Here is a 12,451-nt window from a genome sequence, read left to right on the forward strand (position 1 = left end):
TGTAAAATAGCCTCCATTTTGTCCTTCTTGGCCTCCCTCTGGCACCAGCCACCTCCTGCCACTCCCCACCCCATCTACAGTTCGGTTCCCTTTCATTTCTTCAGTGCCAGGGAATTTCTCCCATGCTATAATTTCTAACTGGCCAAGATACCTGTGGTTCCTTAGTCATAAGTTTCTTAAAGATCCTCTCACATCTGTGGGGTTTCTGGTAACAAATTAGCACCTTTATGTTATAAGCTGTTTTCTTATCAATATCTAAAATTATATTGTTTGTCTGCCCACCCTGTTTTCTCCTCCATTGAATGAAAGCTTCATGAAAGCAGAGATCTTCTGTCTCATTCACAACTATATTCCAGGACAGTGACTGGCACTGGCAGGGACTCAGTAAATCCTTAAATGAATGAATGAATGAATGAATGAATGAATATATTCCCCATAGACTCCTCAAGGAGAGGGGCCATGTTTTTCACTTACAGCTTATGGTAGCACACACCTATGTTTATTAAAAGGGTAGTCTAACGTTTAGCCTGTCAGAACCAGGTCACAGAGCCTCCTAAGAGCACCTTCTCATATTTCTGTTCCCCTTTAGAACCTTCTGTGTCAATATTGCTCTAAATAATTTGGCCAATAGCAGAAACTTTCCTTTTTCTCAGAGACTTAACAATGAAGTGGTTCTGAGATTTGGCAATGGAGCCAGACTGCCTGGTTCAAATCTGGACTCTTGTCCTTAATCACTGTGTTACTCTGGCAGTTACAGATCCTTTATCTGCTTCAGTTTATTCATCTGTAAATTGAGGCCAATAATAGCACGTGTTTTGTAGGATTATTTTGAGGATTGAGTTGCTAAAGGTAATGTACTATGAATACTCCTAGGATGTAGTATGTACTCAATAAATGTAGGAAAGATATTGATGATGATGGTGATGGTGAGGTTTGTCATAGTGTGAGTGTATTTAAAATTTGTTATTCTCTGATCATTCCATTTTATTAAATATTTTGTGAAATATTAAATATCACAACTTTCTCAAAATATTAGAATCAATTCATCTCTTAGAAATATTCATGTTATTTAAAGTACTCACATTAAGTAATTTTTAAAAAGATAGCTTATTGGGAGAACCTAAGATGGCGGCTGGGAGAGACAGGGCAAAAAACACCTCCATGAAAAATACCAGATAAAAGCCAGAAAGTGACCCAGAACACCAGTTCCAGCGATGCACCAGCTGGACAAGGTCTGCTAAATCCACAGGGACCATGCACTTGGTGAAACCGGGAGTCTGCGTTTGGAAACAAGTGAGTAAGCCGGCTGAATGTCCGGCAGCCACACTGTGGTGTGAGAAAACTGTGGGTTGGTGTTTAGAGGTGGACTAGTTCTTTTTTAAAAAAAAACCCAAAAGTGGCTACAGATACAAGCAGCGAGAACCGCACAGTGAAACGTGGCAGGAACGGGCTGTGCGAACGCCTCAATATCTGGCACAGAAGATAGCCTTTCGCGCACTGGCTGCTAATTGTCTCAGAGCTAGGCAGGCAGAGGTGAGCCAAAAGGGGAAAATAACCATGCCCCTTGGAGCCATCTTCCTGGCGGGCTGGGAACACTCCTGCCCGGTGCTGGAGCCACAGCCCAGAGCTGCGCCAAAAAATCCAGTGTGACAGGAAGTGTTTCCAGCAACACACACACGCCACAGTATCAGGCGTGGACATGAGCCTTCCGCGCACCCACAGCTAATTGTCCCAGAGCTGGGAAGGTGGAGCTGTGCTAAAAGGGGGAAATTAATGAACCCTGTACAGCCATCCTTACAGCAGGCTGGGAATGCACCTACACGGCCCAGCGACCCAGAACTTCCCTTGAGGGACAGCGCGCACTTGTGAGGTAGCACGACCTTCCCTCAGCAGATGCCCTAGAAGGGCACGGCTTGGAAGAGGGACCCACTAGGAAATCCCAGGGGCCATACACCAATACCAAGGACTTGAGGGTCAGCGGCAGAGACAATCTGTGGCGAGACTGAAATGAAGGTTTAGATTCTTGCAACAGCCTTAAATCTCCAGGAACAACTGGGAGGTTTGATTATTAAAGCTGCCCTCCCTTCCTAACCACTCAGACACACACCCCACATTCAGGGCAGACAGCACCAACAACACACCCAAACTTGGTACACCAGTTGGACCCCACAAGAATCAGACCCCCACACACCACAAAGACAAAATTGGGGAGAACTGACTTGAGGAGAATATGTGACTCTCGGACGCCATCTGCTGGTTAGGTAGAGAAAGTGTACTCCACCAACCTGTAGGTCTGAAAAATTAAAGATTAGGCTTTGAATAATCCTACATATCCTAAAAGAACCCTATCAGATAAAGTAAATGCCAAGAGGCCAAAAACAACAGAAAATTTTTAAGCATATGAAAAACCAGACAATATGGATAACCCAAAGCCAAACACCCAAATCAGAAGAACAGAGGAGACACAGTACTTGGAGCTATTAATCAAAGAACTGAAGAAAAACAATGAGAGCATGGCACAGGATATAAAGAACATGAAGAAGAGCATGGCACAAGATATAAAGGACATGAAGAAGACCCTAGAAGAGCATAAAGAAGAAATTGCAAGAGTAAATTTAAAAAAAAAGATGATCTTATGGAAATAAAAAAACTTGACCAAATTCAAAAGATTCTGGATACTCATAGTACAAGACTAGAGGAAACTGAACAACAAATCAGTGACCTCAAGGGCCACAGAATGGAAAATGTAAAAACAAAAGAAAAAATGGAGAAAAAAATCGAAATGGACCTCAGGGATATGATAGATAAAATAAAACGTCCAAATATAAGACTCAATTGATGTCCCAGAAGGGGAAGAGAAGGGTAAAGGTCTAGAGAGAGTATTCAAAGAAATCACTGGGGAAAACTTCCCAAACCTTCTACACAATATAAATATACAAAGCATAAATGCCCAGCAAACTCCGAATAGAATAAATCCAAATAAACCCACTCCAAGACATATTCTGATCAGACCGTCAAATACTGAAGAGAAGGCGCAAGTTCTGAAAGCAGCAAGAGAAAAGCAATTCACCACGTACAATGGAAACAACATAAGACTAAGTAGTGACTACTCAGAGGCCACCATGGAGGCGAGAAGGCAGTGGCATGACATATTTAAAATTCTGGGAGAGAAAAATTTCCAACCAAGAATATTTTATCCAGCAAAGCTTTCCTTCAAATTTGAGGGAGAGCTTAAATTTTTCACAGACAAAAAAATCCTGAGAGATTTTGCTAATAAAAGTCCTGCCCTACTTCAGATACTAAAGGGAGCCCTACCGACAGAGAAACAAAGATAGGAGAGAGAGCTATGGAGAAAGGTTCAGTACTAAAGAGATTCAATATTGGTTCATTAAAGGACATTAAGAGAGAGAGGGAAAAAATATATCTGACAAACATAAACCAAAGGATAGGATGGCTGATTTAAGAAATGCCTTCACAGTAATAACACTGAATGTAAATGGATTAAACTCCCCAGTTAAAAGATATATATTGGCAGAATGGATCAAAAAATATGAACCATCAATATGTTGCATACAAGAGACTCATCTTAGACACAGGGACACAAAGAAATTGAAAGTGAAAGGATGGGAAAAAATATTTCATGCAAGCTACAGCCATAAGAAAACAGGAGTAGCAATATTAATCTCAGATAAAATAGACTGTAAATGCAAGGATGTTATGAGAGACAAAGAAGTACACTACATACTAATAAAAGGGGCAATTCAACAAGAAGAAATAATCATAAATGTTTATGCACCCAATCATGGTGCCACAAAATACATGAGACAAACACTGGCAAAACTAAAGGAAGCAATGGATGTTTCCACAATAATTGTGGGAGACTTCAACACATCACTCTCTCCTATAGATAGATCAACCAGACAGAAGACCAATAAGGAAATTGAAAACCTAAACAATCTGATAAATGAATTTGATTTAACAGACATATTTAGAACATTACATACCAAATCACCAGGATACACATTCTTCTCTAGTGACCACAGAACTTTCACCAGAATACACCATATGCTGGGACATAAAACAAGCCTCAATAAATTTTAAAAAATTGAAATTATTCAAAGTACATTCTTTGACCACAATGAAATACAATTAGAAGTCAATAACCATCAGAGACTTAGAAAATTCACAAACACCTAGAGGTTAAACAACACACTCCTAAAATAAATGGTTTATAGTGTAGAATGTAGGGGAACTAGCAATAGAGAGCAATTGGTGAAGGGGGAATGATAACCCAATAAGAACAGATAAGCTATCGTGGGTGAGTTTAACGTTCTGGGAATGCCCAGGAATGACTATGGTTTGTTAATTTCTGGTGGGTGTGGTAGGGCCAAGTTCACAGAAATGTTGCTATACTGGGTTATTTTCTTGGGGTAGAGTAGTTGGACTCCCTTGTTATGGCTTGTTTGAAATTTTTTTAATCTCAGATAAAATAGACTGGTGGAGAATGCAGGGGCATTGGGCTTCCCCACCTCAATGGTTGCTGATGTGCTCACAGACATAGGGGACTAGTGGTTTGATGGGCTGAGCCCTCTACCATGGGACTTGCCCTTGGGAAGACTGTTGCTGCAAAGGAGAGGCTAGGCCTCCCTATAATTGTGCCTAAGAGCCTCCTCCTAAATGCCTCTTTGTTGCTCAGATGTGGCCCTCTCTCTCTAGCTAAGCCAACTTGAAAGGTGAAATCACTGCCCTCCCCGCTACGTGGAATCAGACACCCAGGGGAGTTAATCTCCCTGGCAATGTGGAATATGACTCCTGGAGAGAAATCTAGACCCAGCATCGTGGGATGGAGAACATCTTCTTGACCAAAAGGGGGATGTGAAAGGAAATGAAATAAGCTTCAGTGGCAGAGAGATTCCAAAAGGAGCCGAGAGGTCACTCTGGTGGCCACTCTTACGCACAATATAGACAACCCTTTTTAGGTTCTAATGAATTGGAATAGCTAGCAATGAATACCTGAAACTATCAAACTACAACCCAGAAGCCATGAATCTTGAAGACGATTGTATAAAAATGTAGCTTACGAGGGGTGACAATGTGATTGGGAAAGCCATAAGAGCCACACTCCCCTTTGTCTCGTTTATGGATGGATGAGTAGAAAAATGGGGGAAGAAAAAAAAAAAAGGAGAAAAAGACACCCAGTGTTCTTTTTACTTTAATTGTTCTTTTTCACTTTAATTTTTATTCTTATTATTTGTGTGTGTGTGGTAATGAAAATGTCAAAAATTAATTTTGGTGATGAATGCACAACTATATAATGGTACTGTAAACAATTGAATGTATACTTCGTTTTGCATGACTGCATGGTATGTGAATATATCTCAATAAATATGTATAAAAAAAGAAAAAAAAAGATAGCTTATTAAGAAATACAATTTGATTCTGTGTACTAGTTGTTTATAATTGTTATGCAAAGTCTATTTTCAAGGGGACACAGGAGATTTTTCTCCCAGAGTCTATGTAAAATGTTTCATCTATATGGAGCATTTTTATACCATCCTTTGTTTTTTAATCTTTCTCACATATTTTCTGGAGGGAAATATTAATAAAGTATTATTAAGTATTATAAAATCAGGGCAAACTACACAGCCTAGAAGATTTTTCCTTGCAAAGTTATTTTCCTTGAATGTTTAAAGATTATTGTTTAAAACAGAACTTAGTCATTTGTCTGTGGTCTTTTTTTATATGATGAATCCCTAAATGCCAGATTCAGAGTTTCTGTCAGGAAGAATTATTTTTAGATCAGCCTTTAAAAAGGAGAGAGAGAGAGCACACCCTTAACTGATGACTTGTATAGCAATCTGGGTGTAGAAGGAAACTACAAATAAAACTGAAATATAAGCAGTGTCTGACCTAAATCTGTCTCTTTTGGGTTTTGTTGCTACAATATTAATAATAAAAATTCAATTTATAGTTTCCTAAAAGTCTAAATTATGTTTTCATTTTCTTTTTGGTCCTTTTCTATCTATTTTTTAATAGATAGAAAGGATTTTAAAGGAAGCAATAGCATAAAAGCAGTAGTTAAGATGCCTGAGAATTTTCTCATTTGTTTCTTAATGGGGTATATGTATGGTAGGTTGTTCATGAAGGACATGAAGGACTCTGTAAATGAGTTGTCCTGTATTCAGTCCATTGGAACTCTTTGACCTCCCCAAGTCTGGAATTAGTACTGACTTGAGGAGTTGGGTTCTTTAATTTGTGATAATTAATTCTCAATACACCAGTCCTTTTCTTACAGAAAAACTTCACCACAGAGTTCGTAGGTTGAACAGTGAAAGGCTCTCTTGAATCATATGGATAACATGGAAAAATGACAGAAATAGAAGAAAGCAAGCAAGAGAGAGGGAGGGAAGGAGGGAAAGATAGGAAGGGAAAGAAGGGAGGGAGGGAGGGAAGTTATTGATATGAAGAAACAAACAGGGTAGTTGGCTTGGAAGGAGTAGAGTGGAATTAAAGACCTTGAGGCAGATACCGTAAACTAAATTATGTGAATAAAATTTTAAAAGGAGAAAAAGAAGCTTGGTTATGCTACCTAGTATATTTTAATTTTTAATGTTTCTGTCAGCATTTGTCATGGTTTTTTTTTTTTTTGGTTGGAAAAATCTTGGTCGCAGAATATGACTTTGCTATGTGGTGTGGTAACACTAGTCTCTGGTATTTAATATGTGCAACCTGACTTGTATCTCATTGGGGTGGTGGTTGACAGGTGCCTTTCAAGGATAGAATCTTATTTCTTGTGCTTTCCAGATTTTCACCTGATGGAAGACTAATTGTATCATGTAGTGAGGATAAAACTATTAAAATTTGGGACACATCAAATAAGCAGTGCGTTAATAACTTTTCAGATTCTGTAGGGTAAGTCCACTTTATATGGGTTGGTTTACTATGGAGGCATTTAATTATAACAGTTTGAATGGGATTAAAGAAATCGAAACATTGCATTTATTCTTTCATCCTAGGTTTGCAAATTTTGTGGATTTTAACCCTAATGGTACATGCATAGCTTCAGCAGGTTCTGATCATACTGTGAAAATCTGGGATATAAGAGTGAACAAATTACTCCAGCATTATCAAGGTAACAATTTCTATAGCACTAAGCTCAGTTGTTGATGAACTCCTCTGGGAAGCTCTCAAACCTGATTGACTATCCTTCTTGGTGTGTTTTGGCCCTTTTTAATGAAGGCCATGTGCTGCCTTTGAACTGGCTAGAACAGTTAGCCCCACACAGCAGAGAGCCTGAGAAACTGAGGTAGATGCCACAGTGGAGGGGGCGGTAGAGGAAACTTAAACATGACAGTCAGGGGCTGTAAAAAAAGATGTCCCTGTGAGATTTTCAAACTCCTATTACCTGCATTGTGTGCGAAGTCAGGGATAGAAACTGACTCTGAATTATGAATTAGAAGGAGACATATGAACATAAATAGGTATTATAACTGGTGGAAAAACAACTTCCTCCTGTGCCTGTGTATTCAAGCTAAAAATGAGATGAACTGATTTTCTTGCTTAACATTAGGTTAATTTTAAGTCCACATTTCCATTTCTTAATACAATAATATAATGCTATAATAATAATAGCTATCATTTCATTTATTCAGTGTCTACCATGTAGCAAACACTGTACTAAATCCTCACAACAGCCCTAAGAGTATTATTATTGCTCCCATTTTAAAGATAAGGAAATTGAGGCTTAAAGAGGGTAAGTAATTTGCTTAAGTAATTGATACAACTGACTTAGGTCTTTCTGTCTATAACGTGCATGGTAGAGCAAACTTTTGATCTCTGTGTTATACTGCCTCCTATTGGAAGGCTGGCATCCAGAAATGAATTATCAAATACAGTGTGATGACAGGATTGTATCCTTCTCCAAATGTATCTCCATACTCTTCACCCCCTAGTCCTAGGCCATAGTTGATTATTAAATTTAATTCGAGGGTAGATTGTATATCTTATGTGAGCTGGTAATAATCAACTGTTGATTACATTGGGTATATATTCAAGGACTTTATAAGTTATGTGGCCAGCAAGACTATCTTTCCATAACAAAATATCATTTTTTATGTTATTCTGTCTCAGCTGAAAAGTCAAGCAGTATGGTGCCAAAATTCTTGTCCATTTTAGCAAATTTTGAAATATGGAATTTTGGTGTTATACAGATGTTCCTCTAACGGATTCTTGTTTTCAATCTATTATTGCTAATTGGGCAAAAGAGCATCTTGAGAGTTAAGAACTGTTCTCTGAATTTTTGTTTTTATTTTCTATAAATCAGTTCACAGTGGTGGAGTTAATTGTGTATCATTCCATCCTTCGGGTAACTATATCATCACTGCTTCTTCAGATGGTACGCTTAAGATTCTTGATCTCTTAGAAGGAAGGCTCATATATACACTTCAAGGACATACGGTATTAACCCTAAGATTTTTGCCTTTTAAATAATATATATTTTTTTAAGTTTTGATCAATTTTATTATGTCTTTATTATGTATGAGGTAGAAGCTAATAAATACATTGCTGCTATCACAAAAAGTTTTTATTTCTGAACTTATGTTTTTATACTTTGGAAGCAACTCTTAGAAATATTGTTTAATGCTTGTCAAAATTAATGTGTATGTTTCAATGGCCATTAAATTAATCCTGTACTGCTGTCTTCATCAGTTTGTAGTGTAGTTATTGATTAAATGATGGTGGGTAAGCTTATTCCCTACTTCTGATCTTTCCTCCCATGTGGAGGCTTTCCTGCTAGCTCTGGCACTCATGGCCTCTCACACTGTCTCACTTAATCCTTATCTGTTTGGTTTATTTAGAATGAGATGTTTTCCTCTGCTACTTCATGTGGGGAAGCCTGCCCTTATATAGTGTTGCTTGTGACTCATTCTGGGGTTCAGTTCTAGAAAGCTCACTAGTCCACAGATAAAAGCCACATTCTCTTCTACTAAGTCTTTATCAGTAACAAAGGTAATTTTTTGGCTCTCATATGCTTTAATTCTTTTGTCTTATTTCGCAATTGGTTTATAACCCAGTGAGAGAAGAAGGATGCTATTTATTGAGCCTGTTCAGAGAGACCCCCTTCCCCATTGCCATGTGTGTTAAAGAGGAGCTTTTTCATGAGTATAAACTAGTTGTCCCTTCTATACAAGTATTCAGACTTCTCTAAATATTTTAGAATGCATTATCTTTTTTTTTTTTTTGGATATACTAGGTACTTCCTTTTAAACAAATTCATGCTGTTTATGTCCAAAAATAAAACAAGATTCATTGTATAGGGGAGAAAAGTTTCTTCCTAACCTTCTGTATCCTGCCTGGCTTTCTGCTTTGCTTTATTGTTTGTTTTTCATCATGTGTTAGTGTAATCAGAAATAGACACTAACCAGCTCAGATATATGTATATCCATAGATTTAGGCTGAATGGCTGAATAGATGCAGCCAGTAACTGTGGCCAAAATGGAAATATCCATGAAAGAAGTACAAAATAATGGGAAAGAAAGCTAAACACAATATTTTAGGGGGAAAACACTCTACACAAAGATGGAATTTTTCAGTCTATGGCACCATTTATGTGATTAGATGACTTAAGTGGGAGGATAAATTGAAGAACATTCTCCCTAACTAAAGAAGATATTTCCATCATACAAAGAGGTTTTTCTGTTTTCAGTGTGAGTAGTTGTTAGCTGTAATTTCAAATGGGAAAATATAGAGGTGAAGGTTCACAAGGCTATTATAACCTAAATCTGTGGGATGGTCTACTTGAAAAAGACTACATGTTTTTCCCTAAAATGTCTCATATAGATTAAAGACATGTAGATTATATGACAAACAAGATATACTATTGTTGACATGAGAAGTAATTACTCTTACCTTGACTGAAAAATTGGCAAAAAAAAAAAAGTACAGTCTTGTTTAACTTCAACATAGATAATTGCAGTAACCTCCTAACTGGCCTCGGAGCATTTCACTGTTGCTCCAATTCATCTTTCATATAGCCACTATATTGATTTTCATCCATCACAGCTCTCCTCCTATTAATCTCCTGCTCTTAAGACTCCTAGTGGCTTACTCTTGCCTACATGAATGGAGAACTCGGTGAAGTCTTAGAGTCAGGAAATGGCCCTTGCTTACAAAGCCTCATTACCATCCCCTACATATATATCGTTCAGTTTCTATTGGTGATTGATTGAATAGAGTCCAAAGTCAGAAAATCATAACAGAAATTTCTAATCAACTTACCTGTACAAGCTTTTTTTAAGGGAAAAAACCTTATTTTCTTATTTTTATTAGTATTCCTTTTTTAATTTAGTATCATTCATTTGTGTTTTAATATAATTGGGTTCTCTGATTATCTTTACTCTGCCTGGCTTAATTACTAGGAAGAGTTCTGTCAGATTTATTGCACAAGTAGTCTACATAAATTAAGGTTTAAAAAAATGGTACTCACAGTCATTTTAGCAATGATAAAGCATCACCAAGTACTTTTTTCTTTTATCCTCCTTTTATTTCTTAGGGACCTGTCTTTGCTGTTTCATTTTCAAAAGGTGGAGAGCTGTTTACATCAGGAGGTGCAGATGCACAGGTTTGTAAATCCTTTGACAAATTCAGATTTTAAGTTAGTGCCAGGAGATTTGCTATTTCATATCTGAAATAATTCTGGTTATGGTCCTTTTTTTTTTTTGGAACTCAAATAGCAGTTATTTTCTTCTGCTCATTTTTACACTTAATTAGACATATAACTGACACTTACTGAGTGTCCAGCAGAGGTGTGGCACTCTTGCTTGAATTATTACCTAATCTTTTTGTCTCCATGTCTCATTTCTTTAAATGTTAAAAACAATAAGGATATATCTTTTATGGTAGCAAATCTTCATTTTTTTTAAATGACCAGAAGTCATTCATAGTCAGATCTATTGAATAGGATGGTTGATCAAACCAAAAACACAGTTTTGGACTTTGAAAATGAAGAGGTTTTTAAGATAATAAATATTTTCTTAATGTGAATTTCAAACTGTCATGAAAGCAACTTGAAATTTGAAGTTCCCTCCACCCTCCCAAGAAAAGTATTGAGATATGATAGCATTGTTGAAATACTTCTCTAGTTTTCCTAACTACTTTGAAGGACATTTTCTTATATTCATTTTTTTAAAAATCAGTTCTATTGCATGTACATGGAAATCAATAACTGCCATCATGGTTGACTTTTTTTTAATAGGTCTTATTATGGAGGACTAACTTTGATGAATTGAATTCTAAAGATCTTATTAAAAAAAATCTCAAAAGATTGCACTTTGATTCACCTCCACATCTTCTTGATTTCTACCCAAGAACACCACATCCTCATGATGGAAAAATTGAGACTGTTGAAGTGAGTATTCAGTGCATAATTGTTGTTCTAATTTTAAGTGTCCATTTTGAGGCTATTGGTCAACCAGGTGCTTAACATTATACTACATTATATAAAACCTAATCCTACCTTAAAACAGCACTTTGAGGAACAGTCAATTGTTATCACTCATAAAATACAACTGTCTACATATGGTAGTATGTAATAGTGCCAAAGCCTCTCAGATTTACTTCTCAAAGGCCCAGAAATAAAACTAAAAAATTGTCGATAGTGATAGGAAATGAGAAATCAAATGTGAGGCCTCTGGTGACTGTGCAGTCTAAACTAGCTTTCCATTCTAGCTGTGTCGGGAAGGTCATGAGATGATTGTTATGAGAACAGGACTGATGGGCAAGAATTTTTCTAATGGTTATTGAAATAGATGAAACCATTTTATAGAAAAATATATAATCTTATGGACAATGGAAAAAAAAGATTTTAGGTATTAAGCCTAATAACAGACCATTTTATTGTTTGTCTCTTTATTTTAAAATATGTAATTATCTGTTTAGCTGTAAGTTTCTGTTGAGAGGTTCCTTTAGTTCCTATCGATTTATGTATTCTTCTCTCTTCAAAGAAAAATTCATCTTTACTGGGTACTTAGCTGGTATTAAACCTATGTTTTCCCATGTTGGGTGATTCTCCCAAAGTCCTTTTCTCTTCTATTATCTGTTCATTTGAAAATGTCTTTTTGTCTTGGCAGAACCTTTCTTTGCTTTTAGAATAGGTATCTTGAGTTCCTAAGACTTATTCCTGAGTGACAACAGTGTGCCTCGTATACCAGTTATACTACAGTTCTCTGTGCCTTCTATGGTCTCCCTGTCTCCCACCCCAATCGGTTCTTTGATTTTTGGTTTCCTGGTTTGGGTCTTTTCTGTTATTGCAGGCACTTCTGCTAGTCTCAGGTTGTGTGTATGTATGTATGTGTGCCAGTTTAGATATATTATGTCCCCCAGAAAAAGCCATGATCTTTTAATCCAGTCTCGTGGGATGTTGGGATTAGGTTGTTTCCATGGATATGTGGCT

The 12,451-nt window shown here is 37.0% G+C and overlaps 1 protein-coding gene across 2 annotated transcripts in view; it reads left to right on the forward strand.

The window, feature by feature from the left end:
- POC1B (POC1 centriolar protein B) overlaps nucleotides 1-12,451 on the forward strand; it is a 106,264-nt gene that overhangs the window by 44,950 nt on the left and 48,863 nt on the right. Inside the window, exons 5-9 of one of the 2 annotated variants that reach the window (XM_037845623.1) lie at nucleotides 6,805-6,912; nucleotides 7,017-7,132; nucleotides 8,324-8,457; nucleotides 10,553-10,621; nucleotides 11,255-11,407. In XM_037845623.1, coding sequence (XP_037701551.1) covers nucleotides 6,805-6,912; nucleotides 7,017-7,132; nucleotides 8,324-8,457; nucleotides 10,553-10,621; nucleotides 11,255-11,407 — 580 coding nt within the window. The remainder of the gene's footprint in view (nucleotides 1-6,804; nucleotides 6,913-7,016; nucleotides 7,133-8,323; nucleotides 8,458-10,552; nucleotides 10,622-11,254; nucleotides 11,408-12,451) is intronic. The other variant, XM_037845624.1, reaches the window with a different exon arrangement.

Source organism: Choloepus didactylus, chromosome 8, assembly GCF_015220235.1.
Source record: "Choloepus didactylus isolate mChoDid1 chromosome 8, mChoDid1.pri, whole genome shotgun sequence".
In the NCBI taxonomy this organism is placed as follows: Eukaryota; Metazoa; Chordata; class Mammalia; order Pilosa; family Megalonychidae; genus Choloepus; species Choloepus didactylus.